This window comes from Eucyclogobius newberryi, unplaced genomic scaffold (assembly GCF_026437365.1).
Source record: "Eucyclogobius newberryi isolate DKJ021-1_F unplaced genomic scaffold, fEucNew1.0.hap1 SCAF_6, whole genome shotgun sequence".
Taxonomy (NCBI): Eukaryota; Metazoa; Chordata; class Actinopteri; order Gobiiformes; family Gobiidae; genus Eucyclogobius; species Eucyclogobius newberryi.
Genome location: NW_027316278.1, coordinates 34,660,595 through 34,682,768, shown reverse-complemented (window position 1 = coordinate 34,682,768; position 22,174 = coordinate 34,660,595). Strand labels below are relative to the sequence as shown.

The 22,174-nt window shown below is 41.9% G+C and overlaps 1 protein-coding gene across 3 annotated transcripts in view; it reads left to right on the top strand.

Moving 5' to 3' along the window:
- The window catches only part of vps13a (vacuolar protein sorting 13 homolog A), a 106,094-nt gene that overhangs the window by 40,625 nt on the left and 43,295 nt on the right, over window positions 1–22,174 (top strand). For 2 of the 3 annotated variants that reach the window (XM_072434102.1, XM_072434100.1), the window contains exons 29-41: window positions 300–519; window positions 924–1,040; window positions 3,664–3,767; window positions 5,393–5,560; window positions 7,727–8,034; window positions 10,350–10,497; window positions 11,669–11,837; window positions 12,423–12,547; window positions 14,826–14,995; window positions 15,213–15,463; window positions 16,035–16,219; window positions 18,393–18,536; window positions 20,880–21,089. In XM_072434102.1, the coding sequence (XP_072290203.1) occupies window positions 300–519; window positions 924–1,040; window positions 3,664–3,767; window positions 5,393–5,560; window positions 7,727–8,034; window positions 10,350–10,497; window positions 11,669–11,837; window positions 12,423–12,547; window positions 14,826–14,995; window positions 15,213–15,463; window positions 16,035–16,219; window positions 18,393–18,536; window positions 20,880–21,089 (2,319 nt within the window). Of the gene's footprint in view, window positions 1–299; window positions 520–923; window positions 1,041–3,663; window positions 3,768–5,392; window positions 5,561–7,726; window positions 8,035–10,349; window positions 10,498–11,668; window positions 11,838–12,422; window positions 12,548–14,825; window positions 14,996–15,212; window positions 15,470–16,034; window positions 16,220–18,392; window positions 18,537–20,879; window positions 21,090–22,174 lie in introns of all 3 variants that reach the window. The other variant, XM_072434101.1, reaches the window with a different exon arrangement.

Genomic DNA, 22,174 nt, shown 5'->3' with positions numbered 1-22,174 from the left:
TTGAATGGTCGCAAATGGCATGGATTACATTTTATTCTTCTCCCTAATGTTCAAGGTCATGGATGCAAATTTACGTCCAATTGCAAAAAGGCTGACAAATAGACCTTTGTAATGTGACAAACTCCCCGTCGTACTAGTCCATCGCAGTCTCCTCAAGAGCGTTATTGTGTGCAACCTTTTTCCAATGAAACTTACATATAGGAGTATTTGCCTGAGCAGATTCCAAATACTTTGCCAAATTCAGGCAAAAAATTTAAAAAAAATACAACTCATGATGCTTTTATTGACGTGTTGCTCAGGTAACCTTCTCTTCCCTGGACGTCCATCTTCACACTGAGGCTCTTTTGAACACCATGAACTTCCTGGACAACCTGCTGCCCACAAAGACCTCCGACTCAAAGGAGCCGGGCCCTGAGGAGCCGGGCCCTGAGGAGTTGCCCCCCATCCCAGAGGAGGACGAGGACGAAGGAAACAAAGAGGACGGGAAGAAGGAGGAGGCCGTGCTCGTCAGGAAACCCAGTATGGAAAAAAACTGTTTTTCAATTCACAGTAGTTGCTAATAGTTTGCTGCTGCCCAATACATGCAACTGTGGCTCAGGTGCAGAATTAATATATTATCATAGATTTTTTCATATTTTCATATGTCATAATTATTTTGTTGACCAAAAAAAAAAGAAATTAATAAAAAAATAATCATCATGACTAAAACCTTGACTATTTTTGTAGACTAAAAAAAACAAATAAATAATATAATTGTCCAGTGAAGACAAGATCCAAACTATACTTTTCAATTCTGAGGATGTCCCAAGAAGCAATGCAAGAGAATTATCATAATTTGAATTTCTGCTGGACTACATGTGTGGTTTTGGAGTCATTTTGAGTAACACTCACTTGTTTGTTTGTTTGTTTGTTTGTTTCTGTAGGTATTAAGAACTCAAAGTTTGCAGACATGGTGAACTTGCACATCAAAGCCAACCTCTGCTGCCTCAAAGTCTTTATCCGAGGAGAAAAAGTCAGGATCTCAGAAATCAGCATTGAGGGTATTTTTTATATATTTATCGCTCCTTTCTTGTCCTTGCATTTTTCGCACTTTTAACAGATGTAGGTAAAAAAAAAGAAATATGGAAAAACATTGTTAGTCATATTTTAAGTCTCTGTAGGATGTTTCCAGTGACCCCCGTCTCCATGATGCAACCAACATCATCCAAACCATCCTTACACACAAAGAAGTTAAAATGCGGTGTCGAGGCTTTGCAGAGAAGTGAAATAAATGCAGAAAAAGCTGGTGATAAACCGGAAGTAGTTTCCTGTTTACTTACTTACTTTAGCCACGTTCAAGCTTCGAAATAACGGGTCGGACACGGTCAATGACCGACGCCAAAATCAGTTTTGACTGACTCCAAAATCAAGGCTCCGGACGCAAATTTTTCACCGCAATATATTTTTAATTGGCAAAAACAGCGCGGTGAACATACCCACAGCGATTCCAATGCACAAACTGGGCGCGCTACACTACAGTTAAGATAAGATAAGATATTCCTTTATTGTCCCACATGGGGAAATTTCATTGGTGCAACGCAGGTAGATACAGAGGTAGATACAGAAGAACAGATCACTTATAGGAAGTCTGAAAAACACTTTCAGTAGAAGATCTCCTATAAATAAATAAAAAACTCCCATAGACGATTATTGTCTATTAATATTATTATATTATAACTATTATATAGTTGACGATTATTGTTGTAGTTGTACAGTGGCGGAAGGCAGCGTAGCGCATGTGCGCGCTGAGAAAATCATGGCAGATATAAACACCAACCTGCTGCTGTCAAACACAAACAAAAAACAGCGGCTGCAATGACACAAGACCATAGGTGTCAAACTCCCGCCAGACGTTTTAATCTGGCCCGCCGAACATTTCAAATTTATATTAAAAAAAAAAAAACTTTTTTTCTTTCTTTAAAAAAAAAAAATCGATTCATAGAACCGTAGTTACATCCGTAACCGTTTTTATCGCTAAAACTACGCGTCCCACAATGCCGCCGGTGGCCGCCCCTCCCCCACGGGGCTCTGCTGCACTGCTGTGTGAGCTGCCGAGGGAGAAGTGCTCTTTAAGCACTTTTGAGCAGAAGTTTAGTGGTGTGTCAGTTCAGGTGTACAGATAACTACACAGATGTGGAAATGTTAGTTAGTACATTTATTTTGTTATAAAGTCAAATGTTTATCTCTGTAGAACTGTAGATCAACTCTGAAGTTGTAATGCACATAAACTGAAGCACAGTATTGGTGAAATTACACTTGTTTTTCTAAATACATTTCAGTTTATGAGAACAAACGCTTTGTAATTTTTTTTATCGATCCAGTAATTGCTTCAAAACAGCGTAGGCTGTATAAAGCTATTTATTTCTTGTATTTTTAATAGTTTTATGTTTTACGTTATGTTCGGCCCGCGACTCAGCCTGAGCGTCAAAATTCGGCCCGCGGCCCAAATGAGTTTGACACCCCTGCTCAAGACGATCACTGTCAAGAAATGGATTGATGTTGATCGCGCTACGTTTTGTGCCCGTGACTGGCTAGAGCAGTCCTTCTCAAATAGTGGGGGCGCGTGTGACCCTTTTTTTAATTTTCTAATGGCTCATTCACTCCGCGGCGTCAAAGCGTCCAGTTTACATTCAATATGTGGAGGCGTGTTTTTGTGGCATGAATCTTGCGTTCTTGCGGACGCTTTGGACGCGCACCAGAGCAGCCCAGAGGGAGAGGGAGGGATAGAGAGAAGAGGAAACGGGTAGTTTCAAGAGCGTAATCTCCTTGTTGGCGTGAGCCAAAGGAAAGTTTCTCTCTAATAAATGATATAATGCTTAAAAGAGCTACAATGAGGGGCCAATAAGCATGCGTTTATATTATTTAATCCATTTGTGGCCATTTTATTTTTAAATGAATGCGCTGTATTAAGAGTGGGGAAGTTAATTGTTTAAAAAAAAAAAGAAAAACTATATAAATGTTTCCTTACTTTTTTTTGATAATTGTGAATAATCGATCGAAAAATCGTGATATTTCTCCTCATGATAATCGGGACTAAAATTAATATTTTGACATCCCTAATAACGAAACAAAGAAAAGTCACCCAAAAGCTAATAAGACGAGGAAATATGAGGAAGTGTATGTAGCACTTGGCTTCACTGTGACTGAGGTGGAGATGAGGAAAGACCACCGTGTCTACTGTGTCTTCAAATGTTGGCAGCGACAGCATGAAGCCAAATAAATTATACATCAATAAAACACTTGTGACTGATTCAGAATTAGCCATGACAGGTACCTAATGATTGGTACCTGTCATGTTGACAGGGACGTAAAAACACACAAACTCAACTTACTAAATTTCTTTTTTGTGAATTGCTGAGATCAGCCTCATGATTATACAATGTTATTCAGGTATGATTTATCTTTACTTATGTTTATCATAAGTTATGTTTGGGTGACGTCGGCTCACGTAGGAGACACAGGTCACCATTAACCTAACTGAGCCAAAGAGCTCCTAGTTAAACCGGTCGGGGACCAGAGCCAGTAGAGACGTGGTTAAAGTTTTCTACACCACCATATATTTACTCAGGGAAAGTAAAGTGCACTGTGTGTCAGCATTTTCATATGTGTTCCTCTTTTCTGCAGGCCTGGTCTCAGAGGTCCTGATGAGGAAGAAGGAGATGGAGATTCTGGCTCATTTAAAGAACATTATCATTCTAGACTGTGACAAAGACGCCCTGTACAAAAAGGTAAGTAACTATTAAAAAGCCCAATATTGTGTTATATGAATAGTGGTGTGGCTGGTTAGTAATAATTTTGACAAAAATTTTCTTCAACTAAAATCATTTAACATTTTAGGGTGCATTCACAATATAAGTTTGATTAGAATCAGGATCCATTTGCCTGGATAGGAAAGTTTGTTAGGGTAATTGTGGACGTGCCCAAGGAAATTAACTCTGGTCTCGGTTCGAATTAATCATCCTCTGGAGCAATTCGTTGGATTTGTTAACTAAAACAGACTAAAGGAGTGACCCACGCTGAGTGCTCAAACTCCTAGTTAAACCGGTCCGGGACCAGAGCCAATAGAGATGTGGTTAAAGTTTCCTACACCACCATAGATTTACTCAGGGAAATGTGCACAACCTGCCCCACATGTGCACAACCTGCCCCACATGTGCACAACCTGCCCCACATGTGCACAACCTTCCCTACATGCGCACAACCTGCCCCACGTGTGCACAACCTGCCCCACGTGTGCACAACCTGCCCCACATTTGCACAACCTGTCCCACATGTACACAACCTGCGCCTCATGTGCACAAACGCAGGAGTCTGTTTTGATCCTGATCCTCACGTGTCTCACTTCATGGTCACTTCATGGTTTTGTTCCACTCTCTGGTACAATTTATCTGGATTGTGAACGCAAACGAACCAGAGTTCCATTCAATCGCCCCGAGACAGTTTGCTTCTTTGGTCCGGATCGGAGTTTGCTTACGCGTTTGCAATTACCCAAACTAACCAAACCAGTCAGGCAAACGAATCCTGATTCGAATGAAAAGTGTATTGGGAATTCAGAGAAACGAAAGCAGGTCAAAGTTTGATTTAATTATATGTGCTGTGAATACAAACCACAGCAGCTCCGAGGAAAATGCAGTTCGAACTTTGGTTGCCAATTGAACAGAGACTGCTTCAATTTGCATTGTGAATACAACCTTAGTCAAATATATTTTTGATACATATCATTCAACTCAAAAATACTGTATATATATATATATATATATATATATATATATATATATATATATATATATATATATATATATATATATTTTTTTTTTTGTTTGTTTGTTTTTGTTTTGTTCATTTATGATCTGGTTTGGGGCTTTGAGTTGGAAAAGTGGAACTTGGCTCTAGTCTCCAATCTAGTTTTTATTATTTGATGAAAATATAATTTGTATTTTATGTAGATCTTCTTTTTAGTGATAGTTTTAATTGAAAAATATCTCATCTTAGTCATTATGATACATTTTTGTTTATTTTATATAAAATATTTATTTATATATATATATATATATATATATATATAATATTTTTTTTTTGTCAACGAAATAACACTGCTCACAGCAAGAAGGTCCCAGTTTTAACCTTGCATGTTCTCCCTGTGTCTGGGTGGTTTTCCTTCATTTTCACCAACCACTAAAAACATATTGGTTAAACATTGTGGCTACGCACTTCTGACCAAGATCTTGGCGTAAGATCTTGAATTGAGTCCCAGGGCTCGTACTCGGGTTAGATGTGTCCAATAACTGGAATCATTTACAGGGTTAAAAGTCAGGATGTTAGTATTATTATGACATGTTTGTTTTGCGTGTAGGCCGTGTCCATTGCTGATAAAGAGGTGTTTGACTTCCGCATGGTGAACTACACATGTGCCACTGATGGAGATGCGTACCTGAACATGTCTAAAGTGGACACCTCCGTCACTCTCAATGTGGGCTGCATCCAAGTCGTCTTCCTCAACAAGTTCCTCTCCTCCATACTGGTGTGTAGAACCTTATATTCTTATAATAAAATATGCATAAACAACTTTTTTTAAAGAGATATAGTGTTGTGTTTAGGGATGTCAGGGTATCAAATTTTAGCGGAAGCAGCGGAATAAAACAACTGTACTCGCGCTGGCTATAGCTCGAGCTATTGACTCTATTTGCTATTGTTGTGGACCGCCGTGTGTAACGGACCGTTCAGCGCATTTATTCACCGTCACGTGTACACCAGACATTCATTATAAAATCATTATAAAAAGATAGGGCTTGTTGATGCGCCGGGCTCTGACGCACACCTCCAGAGAGCCCCATAGAAAATAGAAATAATGGGGAAAATATGGACATACCCCATGGGGAAAATATAGCTCTCACCTGTTTTCAAAGGTAATTGAATTAAATTCTGCATAAACTATAAAAATCACATATTCCACGCTTCTGAAAAAATTACTAGAAAATTATAATTGTATAGTGTCACTGCAGAGCAATACAATTTTATGTTATAATGGAAGTCAAAGGGAGGAAAAATAGCGCCAAAGATACGAAAAACACTGCTACTGCAGAAAAACTAAATAATCATTAAAGCCAATGTTGTTCCTAATCTTCTACATGACCAAGACTGTAATCACTGTGTCACCTGACCGACCCGGTATAAAACTAGCCGACTGAAAAAAAGATATGAGCATTTTGTTTAAAAAAACGCCAAATTATTGTATTTTTCAAATATTTTGCCGACTCACCGACCGGTCTTCCCTAAAGCGCCGTGTAGAATAATTTTATAGCGCTGGTAAACCTATCTTTCATCTCAAGGGACAAATAACGCATTGCGCAACGCATGCGCGACTACATTTTCGGTCGTCATGGTGTGGTTTAATTTAAATTTGACTTGCGCATTGCATTCTGGGAGGGAAACACGCCCAGCAGCGTCATCACAACAAACATGGCCGCGCCCCCTGCATGTTCCCCCCGCTCACCTTCGCTACCAAAATAAAGGATAACGGCGTACAAAAGGTCGATTGAAATATCTTGATTTAGTCTCCCGAGATTTAATCTCCCGATCGGGTTGATCGAGAAGTTTTCTGTCATTGACTGTTGAAGCCTGACCCCTGGTGGTCACTCCGAGTCAAAAAATTGCAAAATTTTGTTTTTTTTTTGCCTTCAAAGTAAAAAAAATAAGAATTTACCTACCGACCGACCCACTTGAAAAATGTTTGGTCGGGTTACAGCAAACAGACTATTTGGGGTAGCCTAAAGCGGCTTCCACACCGCCGCGGCCGAAGTGTCCAGTTTACATTCAAAGTCTATCTTAAACGCGCGTCCAGCACGTAGTGCGTTATCCGTGGCGCGATTTCTTCGTCTTTGCGGCGCGATTGGTGCGTTTTTTTACGCTCTCGACGCTTTGAGCGCGCGTATGAGCCGGCCGATGCGGCTGATGCGGCTTACGCGACGCGTTCAGATATGTTGAGGTCTCTGCCGCTGAAACGTAGCAGCCGCCGCAGCAGCCAATCAGAGCTGACGCTCCAGTGACGTACGTACGTACGTACGTACGTATTGCCCCTCGCATTTCCGGTATTCCCTGTGGAATTCCCCAAGAAGCGCCACTTTTTCCTTGCTCGTCAACAATGGCAGACGAAAGACTGATTGTGGCCGTGTGTGGGAGAAAGGAACTGTATGATGTATTCACGGTGGAATACAGAGACAGAAATAAGCCTGGCGTCACCGTGTGAGGGTTTTGAAAACCAAAAACGTGAAAACAACGCTCTCGATATCCACCATTTTACACAATGAAAGGCCACACCGGCAACAACTCCACTGCTCATGCGACAACACCTCTACTGCGCATGTGCGCAGACAGCTCGAGCGCGCCATATGCGCGCCTGTGTACAGTGGCCGGGGCGTCGAGAGCGCGCGTCCACTGCGTAAACCTTTCAAATGTACACGCGCTCAAATTCTGCGTCGGGCGCGTTTAGGCGTCTGCGGTCTGTACGTACCGTAACTGTTGTTTATTTCCCCATGGCAATTCCCTCTGTTGCCAGTAGATGGAGTACTAATTAAGGGATTCCTGACTGATAGAAAGTCATTTGTTTTCAATGTATATATTATTTTAAGTTCTAAGATGGCTTATTGACATGGAAATTCTGTAACTAGTTTGTGATTGGCGTTTTCAGGCTTTCATCAATAACTTCCAGGAGGCAAAGGCGGCATTGGCTGAGGTGACGGTGCAGGCCGCAGAGATGGCAGCGTCTGGGGTGAAGGAGCTGGCGGAGAGGAGCACCAGGATCTCTCTGAACGTGCACTTTAACGCTCCAGTCATCTTTTTGCCTCAGTCCTCCACTTCCTCAAACGTTATTGTGGCAGATTTGGGGCGGCTGTCTGTCAAGAACCGCTTTGTCACGCAGCCATATAAATCGGACGCCAAGATCCCCCCTGTAGTTGATATCATAAAAGTGAAGCTGACCGACCTAAAGATGTACAGGTGAGTGGGCAGAGTGAGATTATACTCACTGCAAACAAATACAGTAGTAGATACAGTGCCCCCCGACTTGGGTTTCCTTAGGTCCAAGGCCTCTGGGCCGGAAGTGCACAACACGCCACAACTGCATAACATTTTGGGTTGCATAAAATATCCCCAGCACTATTTCAATACATTGAGTCAATACAATGAAATAACTACTGATATACTGTATTAGATTTTTGTGAGAAATAACATACAAAATGCTTTACCAACATTGCTTTGCAAAATTGTCCATCCAGTCCTGAACCAGAATCAAACTAGGACAAGACTGAATTAAACAGGGACTAAACCAAGACCAAACCAGGTCTAAACTAGTGCTAACCCAGAATGAAACCAGTAAACGAGGTATTGTTTTGTTTCAATATTGTTTTAAAATTTGTGGGCCAAATTAAATATGATTGGAGGGCCTGACTTGGCCCCTAGGATTTATGTTGAATAGCCCTGGCGTAGGGCATCAATTACTCAAAGGTGCATGTTACTATATTTAGGGGTTTATTGTCAGTTGTCCTTAGATAAGAGCAACAAATTTGTGTGAAAAGACTTGTATTACCGTTTTAAAAAAGGTGGAACATTAGCAGGCTATAGTAAAAATAGTAGCATGTTTTCCAAAATAGATAACTAGCTTACATTTATTTTTGGAAATGTCTAACAACAAAAAAGTTACATGATTAGCTCTTTTAATCACAGTTAAAGAGTGAACTCTTACTTTATTACTGGACACGTCAAAATCCCAACTTAAAGCTTTTGCATTCATGTGCTTTTTATCTTAAGTCGTGAGGACCACATGAATGCAGTAATAGAACAATGATTAAATTAAATTTTATTACATTTTATTACATTTGATCATATGTATCTAACGCCCAAAATCACAACAGCAGTTGCCTCGAAGACATGAAAGTTGGACTACATTTCACTACTGGTAAATTGCATTGAACATAATTATATTCAAAATGTGGTCTATTTTTCCCCAGTTTGACAATTTTTGTGATGTTTAGAATTTTACTTCCTGGTTGGACATGAGACGCAGATGCAACTGATACCTAGCAACCATATTGTAAAATGGGCTGAAACCCAAATAGATTACCCAATATTCAGAATTTGACATAATAACTGATAACCGATTTATTTGGTTAAACTGTCAGAAGAATGTATTTTGCATGGAAATTGTTCCTGCATTTTTAATGGAATTTTGCTTTTTAGAGGTGTAACAAGTCAGAAATCTCACCATTTGGTTTTATTCACAATTCAGGACCTACAATTCAATTACCGTATTTTCTGCACGAAAAGGCGCACTGGATTCTAAGGCGCATTAAGTTGAGCTTTACTAAACACTTTCAACTCATTCAAAGCAACATTGTTCAAATGTTAATTAGCGTATTTACTACAACTCCCAGCCTTGTCCAGTTGCAACACGTAAAGAAACACAATCTGATACAGCTAAAACAAACATTAGCATATTCACAACAACTCCCAGCCTTGTTCAGTTATAACAATACACTCACTTTTTCAGTTCATTCCTCGTCCACAAATCCCTCAAATTCTTCGTCTTCAGTGTCCGAGTTTAACAGTTGGGCGTTCCCCGGATCCATCTCGTCATTATTAGAGTCAGTGTCGCTGCTGTAACCTTCTGATGAGTCCGCTCGAACCATAGTTGAGACTGATACTTTAGCCCAAAGTTTAAAGTCTGCGTCGTAAGCGTGTCTCTTGACAGGAGTCATTTTGGGGTCCTTATCACTCCGCGTTGCTCCTGACTTTGGTAGCCGTGATGTTGTATTAATAATGTAGTTTACATTTTGACAGAGCACCGCGAGCGCTGTGTTGAGGTCAGAATTAATCCTATTAGAAAATTAACGGCTTTTAGGTGTGCCTTATTGTGGATTTATAGTGCAGAAAGTACGGTAATCATGATTCTATGATGAGCAATACCAACTTGTCAATAACCGATCTCGTTAGAGAGACCGCTGGAATGCCTGGTTCCACAGGGGGACAGTAGTGCACACTGTCTTTGTTTCCTTGGGCAAGACCTTTACCTTTAAAGGTCTTACCCTTACCTTGCCTGCACTGTCCATGTACAGTATGCTGGTGTAACGATCACTGTCCCGGGAAAAAAAAAGGTCTAAAATAAAATGTCACGATTCTTAGATAATAACAATTCAAAGTATCTGCAACTTGACAATAATAAGTAATAAGTTAAAGTTGAGTAAATAAAAGTGATATGGGGGTATTTCACTCGTTTCCGTGTGCCTTGTGAAAAAAAAAATTGGGTTTTATTTCAGAACTACATACAAAAACGATAAGTTCCAGGGAGAGACTCAGCTGTTGATGCCCGTAAGCCTGGACTTGGAAGTTCTGAGGAACCTCTCATCAAACTGGTACCACAGCATCCCGGACATCGAGATCATCGCCCATCTCAAGCCTTTGAGCGTATGTATCCATTAGGTTTGAACAATTATAGAAGAATAATCACAATATGAACTGCTAAACCCCATACCGGTTTGCCAATGCCCGATCTAGTCAACTCTCGGAAGCGAAGTATGGCAGGGCCTGGTTAATACCACTGGAACACCAGGTGCCACAGGGGGGCGCTAAAGAAAATGTTATTGTGCCCTTAGGCAAACTTTACCCACATCTACTAGTAAAGTGCTTTTTGAGTGCCTTGAAGATGGAAAAGCACAATATAGATACACAATAAGGCTACCCCAAATAAATTGTCTGTTTGCTGTAACCCGACCCAACATTTTTCAAGTGTAGAAAAAGCTTCAGTTGTAGTCATCTGGACTCAGTTAGAAAAAATAAACGTTTCGACTCTCATCCAACAGTCATTGGATGAGAGTCGAAACGTTTATTTTTTTCTAACTGAGTCCAGATGACTACAACTGAAGCTTTTTCTACTATGGAACACGCCTGGACGAATGAGGGATTACACCGACATTTTTCGAGTGTGTCGGTCGGTAGGTAAATTCTTATTTTTTTTACTTTGGATCTTTTTTATTGCCTTCAAATTTTGCCATTTTTTGACTCTGAGTGACCTCCAGGGGTCAGGCTTCAACTGTCAATGACGGAAAACGTCTCAATCAACCCGATCAGGAGACTAAATCTCCCAATTTTAAGATATTTCAATCGACCTTTTGTACGTCGTTACCCTTTCGGCTAGTTTTATACCGAGTCGGTCGGGTTACGGCAAACAGACATATTATTTTGCTCAGCCTAATAAATGTATCTAATTAATTTCTGAACATTTCAAAATATGAAGGATGTTATGTTGACATAATGTCCTTTGGGAATTGCTGATTGTGATTCTGATTAGACCGCAGTTAATATTGCAACCCAAAATATATATCCTCTGGCAAGGAACGTTTCAAGTTTACCCTAAGATTTGACACACCTGCAGAAGGTGATACTTGATATTAGATGATACTATGAATTACCGTAGTTCATATCCATAGCACGTTTAAGCAACATTCATCCTGTGCTTTAATGGAGTCAACTTTAACCCTTGGCAGTCTTCCTCATAACTGTAACACGGATGACTTGCTGCTGACATTTTCCTCAGTGCTTCATCAGCACTTTCAGTCTTTTCCCTGTGTTTTGGTAGCTGATGTTGAGCCAGGACGACCTTACCGTGGTCTTGAGGACTCTGAATGAAAACCTGTCGGAGAAGTCGGCGCTCAGTGATTCATCAGGACCCTTGCTCAACACTGACCCCTCCGACCCGCCCTCTGAGGCGTCCACCAGGGATTCAGGGGCCTCGCCAAACAAAAAAAGTGAGTTGTCTGGATCTCTATTGGCTGGGAACATGGAGAGGGGGGTATATCAGTGCTTTAATGCAGATAAAATTTAAATGCACATTTTATTCATTGCTTTCCTTTATCAATCTAATTTAGCCTTGTTTTAATATTGTTTTTTTGTCTCTCTTAAGTTTTTATTTTGACAGAACAAGACACAGAGAGTGAGAAAAAAGAAAAACAATATAATTTTGGCATATGTCGCCTTTTGTATCATTCACATTTGCCCCAGTGTCTGGTGACATTTTATAAATACAATGAATTCAGTCCAGTCCTTGACAGTAGGCGCCATCCCTGTCCTTTATTCCCCATGTGGGACAATAAAGGAATATCTTATCTTATCTTATCAATTTTTGTGACATTGCATCTTTTGCTGCAGTCAAAAGTACATTCATAGATATCCATCAATAATTTCCATTGTTGGAGTTTTACATCTGAGATACATTGTTATGAAGTCAAATGGAACGTTGTGTTGAAGAACAGGACAGTCCCATAATGGTTATATATATAAATCTGTTCCCTTAGAAAAACAGACTAAATGTTGTCTCTGTATTGTGTCTGTAGATAACACAGTGGTGACAGCAGCTGTGGTTGAGTCTCAGAAGAACGCAAAGCTCAAGACAACGCTGAAATTAGATTTCAAGTTTGACTCCATGACTCTGGTCCTGTTCACTCCAAATGGAAATGAGGTAATGCACATCTACACGACATCGATTAGTTAAGTGGATTAAGCTGTTGCCTTTGACTCTAACTGGTTACTGGCTCTCACAAACCCTTTGGGCATGTGTACAACATTAGAACTGCACAGTAATGCGAAGCAAGTAAGACTCGCTCACAGCCAATCATCTAGACATCGAAAAGTATTGAAATTTAGTTTCACAATTATCAAGGCCAACATAATTGTGATTAAGGACAATATCACCATAATTATTAAAATGGCTGACTGTTTAAAAATGGAAATGTATTTATACAACTATACACGTCGTTAAGTACATAAACCGGTACCGTTTAAGATTCCTGGTGGTGGTTATAAAAAGTTAAAACCAAACTTTGCAACATGCTCCATGGAGATAGATCAGTTTTATGTACACTCCTGGTCCAAAAAAAAGTCACCACCTGGATTCAACTCTATATGAAGCTCCTTATGGATACGTGCTGCGTGGGTGACCTGACAACACGATATTTCAATCCAACTGATGCAGGCTTCTCTTTTCTGAAACGATGTAGAGATGGACAATTAATCAAAAGATTGACAGATTGAGATCGAGACACCGTCAGTTATTGGGGAGGTGTTTTTGAATCGAGAGTCCACAGTCGATCTTCTGTCATTAAAAACATATATGGATTTGAGCAGAGGTTTGGTGCAAGAAAGTGGAATATTATTTGTGTTAAAAGGCACAAATTAAAAGTGTTTATCTGAGGACAGATTAACCCTAACCCTGCACTGGACAGTGGATAGCCTTTCTTGCTTTTTCAGTGTGTTCTCCTGTAATCTTTTCACTGTCCTCTCCCAATCCTCCTTCAATAGTCTGTGCGAAGCGCTGCTGCTGTACAATTAGCGCACTCATAAAAGAGTAATACTGTGTCTGACAACTCAAATGTAATCCAATGTGTTTTTTTCCTGGAACGACACTCTCTGCTCTGCCCTACAGCTGTTTACACTCACGCTGAACTTCCTGTACCGAGGCTGATTAATCGATTAAAGATCCCATATCATGCTATTTTTCCCGTTTCGTAGTCTACTCTAAGCGTATATTTGATCATATTAAGTGTTGTGCAACACCCATAACATAATCGTTATGAAATATCACCCATATCTTGGACCCCGCTCACAAACCCGGAAATGCAAACGGCTTGGTTTGAGATCCGCCCCAACCCTTGCGAAGAGCAATCTGCCTCCCCCGCCCACCCCGTGACGTAGTCTCAGCGTGGAGACCGTGGAATGTAAACACAGGCCGAGGCGTCGCTATACAGCGGCACACGGGAATGCCAAGTTATCAAAGGATAAAAGCAATAATCACATTTCAAGCACTTGCACAGTCATCATAATAAATTAAAAACATCACAAAACGATGTAATAACAAACGCCTCGTCAGGAACTTTGTGTGAGTCGCACATGTACATGTAGCTTTAGTACTGTACTTGCAGCTCTCGCGCTCCATCGTCTTCTTTATCGTGGGAATAGCGCCAGCACTCAAATTTAACTTAGTTGTAGGTTCCACCCCACAAGTCTGAAGGTTCACAGCGCAGCGGACCGGGCTCTCCTGTCCAACGTGAAACTAACTTAACCGCGGTGGCTCTTTTCCGTGTTGGGGCAAACAAAAACACGAGAGAGAAGGGAGAGGGTGGGTACAGAGAGGGGGAAGGGGTGCCATGTGGTTATTATGACGCGTTGCAGTGAGTAGGCCCCGTCCGTTTGCAGATCTGAGGAAAAGGATATAGACTGTACTCTCGCTAAAAACTGCAGGAATCAATAAAAAAAACACTTTGGGCTCATATATGAGGCACCAATAGCACTGTAAGAAGGTTAAAAGCTCTTAAAAGTAAATTTGCATGAAATCAAATGAAATTAAATCTATTTCTCGCCTAGCCATACAATTAATAAAATGTTTTATAATTACATGCAGACAGCGTGCAGTGATCTGATTTTGTCACACATATGATGCTTTTACAGTATACTCTTTGGGAATGGTGCCAGAGAAATTTACTATGCAGTGTTGGCACAAATAAATTGCAAAATAAATACATGATAAATTGATGAGGCTTTTTATTCTGTTTTATGTTTTCACTTGGTGTAATTTAATTCAATTAAATTTATTTTTGTAAGGCCCAAAATCACAACAACGGTTGCCTCTGATAAGTACTGATTCCAAAATAAACTGTACCCATCCCTAGTTATTAGTTGCAGTTATAATAAAGTCAAATGTTGTTGATTTTAAGTAAGTCCTGTTGTTGCTGTTACCTCAGGCTCAGCCGCTGGACTCCCACGACGAGCAGCTCAAACTGGCTGAGTTCAGTCTGGGCACCATCTCCACCTCCGTTGACATGCTCTCCGACAGCTCCATGAAGGCCTTGGTGAGGCTGGCAGCCTGCTTCCTGGACGACAGGAGACCCAAGATAAAGATGGTCACGTCAAGGTACTGCAGGCTCAAGGAAGTGTAGAGACACGTCATCTTAATAGTATGAGACGGAAGAGACTTAACTAGGGGAGATTCTTCAAATTCTTCAAAAAATAACTAATTATGATTTTTCTGACAGGTACGCCAGGTCACAATACGCTATTCAATGCTTTCTTTGGTCATGCTCCCTGTGAAATAAACAACAGTGGCTGTAAGTTGTTCTTGTGACCTACAGAATGATGGCGCTGCGTCCAGGAGCCGAGCAGAACATGATGGTGGAGGTGAAGTATCGTCAGGGCAGAGAGGGGATGGTCCTGGACACTCTGGTACAGGACATTTACCTCTGTGCCAGCATGGAGTTCCTGCTCACGGTGGCAAACATCTTCCTAACGGCCTCACAGCAGGGCTTCGGCCAGACTTCTCCGAACAAGAGCAACGCCAGAGCTGAGAAGAAGAACACCTCCTCTGTGGCGTCTAGAGAGAGCAGTAAGTGTGTCATTTTTCTTATGTGATATTTCCGTTTTTCTTTTTTAATACATTTGTTAAAATGTCTACATTTCTGTCTTTTCCTGTCAAGATGAGGTTCTGAGTGCACATTCATGAGAAATAAAATTTACTTTTGGATTTTGGCAATGGCTGCATTCAAACGAAGAGTAAAATATGTTAGGGGTCTGAATACTTTCTGTACCCACTGTATACTCTTTGTTTAATAACAATACAACTGTGCCACCTTAAAAGGAAATAAAGATGTCACACCGAAGGACATCAAACTGGCACATGTTAAGTTATGTTTATTTATTTAGTTAAACTGTTTTTATATATATACGGTACGTTTCGAACTTCTTGAACATCAAACTTCTTTAGAAGTTTAAACACATTTGTTCCATTTTATCAGCCCTTTTGGAGATTTGAGATTTAAAATGTGCATATCTTCATAATATTTACAATATTATTGATCATTGAATATATTAATATACAGCTCAATATATGGCAGCTCATGTATTATTATTCTGTGTTGAATAATAATACACTCTGTGGTTTTGCTCGTCAACCTCAGCTCCGGCCCCTGCAGTGGTGTCTAAGACGGAGATGAATGTGGTGGTAAGAAACCCTGAGATTGTGTTTGTGGCCGACCTGAGCCGCAGCGACACTCCTGCCCTCGTCATGACGACGCAGTGCGAGCTCTTGATGAAGGGCGGTGCAGATGGCTCGCACATGACCGCCAGCATCAACGACCTCAAGGTGAGAGAAGGGCTTTGTGTGGCAGTAAAAAGAGACCGCAGCATGCAGGGCGGGGCACCGAGTGCAAAGGGCCGGGAAGTACCCTTTTGTTCACAAGTCACAAGGTTCTGCGCCTTGCACAAACAAGAATTGAACTCATGGCTTGTCCAGAGTTTAAATTTGTATCGACCTGAAAAGACGGTTGTTGTGCTTGATGAAAATCCACATCGAGTCACGGTCTGCAGTGTCTGTGTAAAGTTGATGATCCAATGATCCAATCTCCACCAAAGTGCTTTTAAACTCATTGTGGGTAATTTAAAGATGGGCTGCAAAGTTATTACTTGTTACTTACTTTTTCAAATATCCAAGTCAATACTTTGCGAGCTTTTGGAAGCTGTCTTCTGTGAAATGTTGTTGCTATGTAGCACAGCACTGGACCAGACTTGCCACACATCGTCAAGCTGGGATTCCAAAACATTATTTTGGCACGGACAAATTGTGTCCAAAGACGTGCTCTACTCTTCCCTTTGGGCCACTCAAAGAGCCCGCTTCTCGCTTGAACGGGCGAAGGGCAGTGCTACACATCTCTGTGTTATTGCAAGATTCGTTGTGTAAAACGTTTTACTCGACGAATCTTCTGGTAACCGAATGCTTCAAGACATGTGCTAAGACATGAGCGGAAGAGCGCATGCGCACTCACCCCGTGCGGAAGTAGAGAAAAGCCTTGCGGCTAGACGTACGTTTGTTTATTAGCGCGACGGATCGCCTCACATCTCTTGTCTCCGTAGATTTCCGTCTCTTCTGAGCCAGCTCGAACTGTCTTTCTCTGTCTTAATTTTGTCCTGTACACTGAGGGAACTTAATTATAATAGATCAATGCGCTTAGACACAGGGAAACATGCTGCTCTCCTGGGGACGAGCCAGAACGAGGCTGCAGGTCAGCAGTAGGTGCGTTCTATGATTGATACATGGCAGGACTAATCGGCAGTCCACGCCACGAGGAAATGAGACTCAGATTTGGCGCCAAAAAATCCTCTATTACGCCTTTAACAGACGTTGCAGCCCATCTTTAAACTATAAAATCTGGTACAGCCCCTTTAATAAAGATGACACGAAATAATGACAATTTAGAATTTTTGACACCAATGATTGCGGTCCTGCCCTCTGCCACTTGCCTGGATTCAAATATGACTATTGAGGGGAAAAAATACTTCTACACTGAAGGTCTAGATCAGGGGTGGCCAACCAGTCAGAGACTAAGAGCCACATTTTTTACTGTGTTACCGCAAAGAGCCACATCATACACATGGGCACACATGAACATCACCCCATCCCTTCCTCTTACACACACACCTCTGCTCAGCCAAATTATTATTATTATTAACACATCATGTCACACACCAACATGATAATGACAGAAATTGACTCCTACAGTACTAAGACCACAAGTCATTTTCAACAATGAACATTTTGTGCACCGTCTCACACACACAAACTCTCAGTTCAACAAAGTCCACAAACAAAAACATAATTTACATACCATATTGAAGTTCAATATTGGTGGTTTTCTTTTAGATGGGTCTTCCCATATTTTGGACGGGGTATTTTGAAATGTGGACGAGCATTTTCGAGTGCAAGGACGGGGTCATTTTTATTCATAAATCTTAGAAAAAAGGGATTATCATCAAATCGTGCCGGGAAGCGTTTGATTAAAGTCCGCCTCGGCCCGCGCCGTGACAGTTTACTGTTTACAAGTGAAAATTTGCATGCTGCGCGCTGATTGGTCGACAAAGTTTGTGTGCTTGGCTCTGATTGGCTGCCGAGCCGTGGTCCGGACAATGCCGAAGCTCCGCCTCCGCGCACACAGAGCGCCGTCTGGCACAACACAAACACAAATGTTGATATGAATGTAAAAGAGCCGCATGAAACCAGGCAAAGAGCCGCATGCGGCTCGAGAGCCGCGGGTTGGCCAGGCCTGGTCTAGATTATTGTTCCATCCCTGCCACTATAATGAGAGAACACATTTTCTGCATCGTACATGAAACAATGTAGAGATTAAGAATTAGATTATGAAAGATGAATGAACGATTATGAACTGTTAATGAGATGAGAAGTTACAAAGTTGTTTGATATTTGAGAGGGAAGGCCTTCCACATTTAAATCTCATTGTGACTGACGTTGGCTGTGTTTTCAGGTGGTGGCATGTCCGTTCCTTAGAGAGAAGAGGAAAAACAATATGACCACAATCCTGCAGCCGTGTCAGGTTTTTTTTCAGAGCACCCAGAACCCAAATGCTCCTCAGGTTATGGTGATCTCCATCAACGCCCTCACACTCAAGGTTTGGATCAGCCCATTTTTAATATTTAGGAAGTATTTCACACTTGTTTTAAGCCAGGTGTCCTCTGCCAAATGCTGCGATGAATCATTTCTGATCGTGTGGAAAATCAAATCTTGAGCCATCTTCATGGCCCAAAAACATGGATCGTAGATCGTAGTGAATCAAGGAAAAAGATGTTTGAACTGTTTTACGACCAGAGCAATTGATATCATGCGTGTCTAATATTTTGGAGTTTATGTCTACGATCAATCTGTCAAAGATGTGACCGATCGTAAACTCAAGTCCTCTTCAAAGTAGGGGCAGAAGAACGAGACCATATTTCCTTTTCATTTGCCAACTTTTACAAACGTAAAAATACAGCTCGCTTGTAGAGATGCACCGATTCCAAAATTCTTGGCCGATACCGATTTCCGTTTTTTAAGGAGGTCTGACCTGCCAAAACCGATTTTTCCGATACCGATTTTCTATCTAGCCACTGATTTTCCCACAAACTACCCAGTATTTTATGAAAAAGTTGCATGTAAATAGGACACACGTTTTATAATATAAAATGTAATTTATTTTGTGGAAAAATATAAATATAAATAACTATATATAAAAATAATATGTAAATACAGAACTATATACTAACTAATATATGGCCTGGAGAAGAGTGGGGGACACAGAGGATAAAGGAGTCCATTTCTCCTGCAGAAGATGCAGCTCCAATGGTTCCAGATTGAAATCAAATGAACTATTTTCATATAGTAATTTATACATTTGTAATTTTACACATTCTTTTGATTGAGCTGGAACCCTTTGCAGGAGAGGAAGCAGATGGAACATGAGGAGAGTCAGTCCCAGAACGCTGCCAGCACCTCCCTCTCAAAGCTGGAGGACTCTGGCTCCAGGTCCTCTTCCTCGTGGTTCTACAAAAAAAAAAAAACATTGCAATTTAGATGACACAGGCTAAAAAACAAATTGTAATCCAACCAAATGCTTTTACACCTGTGGGTGCAGCAGAAGGGCCAGCCTCCCCTGAAGGAGCAGCAGGGGCAGGAGCAACAGGAGCAGGAGCAACAGGAGCAGGAGCAGGAGCAGCAGGGGCAGGAGCAGCAGGGGCAGGAGCAACAGGGAGGGCTGAAGGCAAATCCAGATCTTAAAGAACATTATACAGCAGTTATATTTTAGCCCAGTACATTTACTGCAATATTATTCAAACTTTTACTATTATTATACAGTATATTTAATGAGGCATACATGTTGCCAATACCATTTTCCAGTTTCATCAGCTCTTTGATAACTTCACACACTCACTAGAAGCACAATCAGCTGTGCACTATAGATTCTAGAGCACAACTGATTGTGTGAACACGTCTTTGAGGCTGTGGGACAATTAAATAGTCCTGACATTAGATTGTAGTCACTTATTTCGCTGTTCGAGTCAGTAATTTAAGTTTTGTATCTACGTCATGTTTGTCTCAAATGCATCAAAGTGTTTTCAAAGTCTCATTTCAGGTGGATGAGATCTCTTGTTAGCATTAGCTCGTAGCCTAGCTCTGCTAGTTGAGCAGAACAACTCTTCTGACAGCCCTGCTGCTGCTTCTTCTGGCCCCTTCATATAATGTGTCCCTACTCTTCTGCAGATTCCTCTGAATAAACACATGAACTCGTCAAACACAAACCAGCGCAAATTATTTTGACTACAACATTGAACAAATCTGAACTTTTCTGTGACGAACAATTTTAACGCTTTGAAGCTTATGCGCCTGTCAAAGCGTCTAGAGCGGAAAACACCAAAACGCATCCTCTGCGCCGCGCTCCACGCAGAAAAAGCAGGAATCGCGCCGCGGGAAACGCAGGAGGTGTTCGACACACGTTTACATAGACTTGAATGTAAACTGGACACTTTGGCCGCCGCGCTCTGAAAGAGTCTTGTAGTTTTTAGCTGTTTTGCTCTGGGCGCGTTGAGCTGCTACCCACCGCGCATGCGCGCACGCGGGTCAGTTTGGATCGGCCGAAAACCGGCAATTACGACATGGACCGGCCGGTCACCGATTCTGGCCGATTCAGCATAAAACCGGCTTTTTAAATCGGCGGCCGATTGATCGGTGCTTCTCTACTTGCTTGCAGTGTTATCCTCAGCTAACCAGTACAACTCCGATGACTTAACCACACGGAGCCTAAAGTGTGATATTCGCCTCAGACAAACTTTGGTTCGCATATTGCACAGTGTGCATGTGTGCTGCCTCATAAGTTTAAACCCTTGCATCTTGTAGTGTCATAAATCTTAAAAGATAAAAAAGGTGCAAGGAAACCAGGCTTTAGTCAGTTATTTATGAAAATGGTGCTTGTCTCCTCCAGGTTTCTCCCATTATCATCAACACTGTGATCACCATCCAGTCTGCGCTGACTCCCACCGTGGAGACCCCAGAGGAGCTGGAGAGTCCTGTGCCCGTCGACCTGTGGGAGCGCAGGAGCTGGAGAGACCTTAAGCTCTGGTTCCTAGAGGAGGAGCGCAGCGAGGACCAGAAACAGCAGGCTCCGCTCATCCCACAGGGGGAGTCTCTACAGGTAATACACCACTCATCCCACAGGGGGAGTCTTTACAGGTAATACACCGCTCATCCCACAGGGGGTGTCTCTACAGGTAATACACCGCTCATCCCACAGGGGGAGTCTTTACAGGTAATACACCGCTCATCCCACAGGGGGAGTCTTTACAGGTAATACACCGCTCATCCCACAGGGGGAGTCTCTACAGGTAATACACCGCTCATCCCACAGGGGGAGTCTTCACAGGTAATACACCGCTCATCCCACAGGGGGAGTCTCTACAGGTAATACACTGCTCATCCCACAGGGGGAGTCTCTACAGGTAATACACCGCTCATCCCACAGGGGGAGTCTCTACAGGTAATACACCGCTCATCCCACAGGGGGAGTCTCTACAGGTAATACACCGCTCATCCCACAGGGGGAGTCTCTACAGGTAATACACCGCTCATCCCACAGGGGGAGTCTCTACAGGTAATACACCGCTCATCCCACAGGGGGAGTCTCTACAGGTAATACACCGCTCATCCCACAGGGGGAGTCTCTACAGGTAATACACCGCTCATCCCACAGGGGGGGTCTCTACAGGTAATACACCGCTCATCCCACAGGGGGAGTCTTTACAGGTAATACACCGCTCATCCCACAGGGGGAGTCTCTACAGGTAATACACCGCTCATCCCACGGGGAGTCTCAACAGGTAATACACCGCTCATCCCACAGGGGGAGTCTCTACAGGTAATACACCGCACATCCCACAGGGGGAGTCTCTACAGGTAATACACCGCTCATCCCACAGGGGGAGTCTCTACAGGTAATACACCGCTCATCCCACAGGGGGAGTCTCTACAGGTAATACAACACTATGTATACATTTCTGCAACAGCAGGCGCTAATGGCTAATGACTAAAGTGTACTTAAGAGAGGACTTTTGTAAACAATCAAGTAAAAAAGCACGTGTTTGACCAATATAATTATCATTAAACTTCTGATTGTGACATGAGCACATGGAGTCACATAAACCTGGATTTTACAGCTTTTTGCAAATAAGGAGGCAAATAAGGAGGACTAGGCTAGGAAGGCAAGCTTTCTGCAGCGCATTA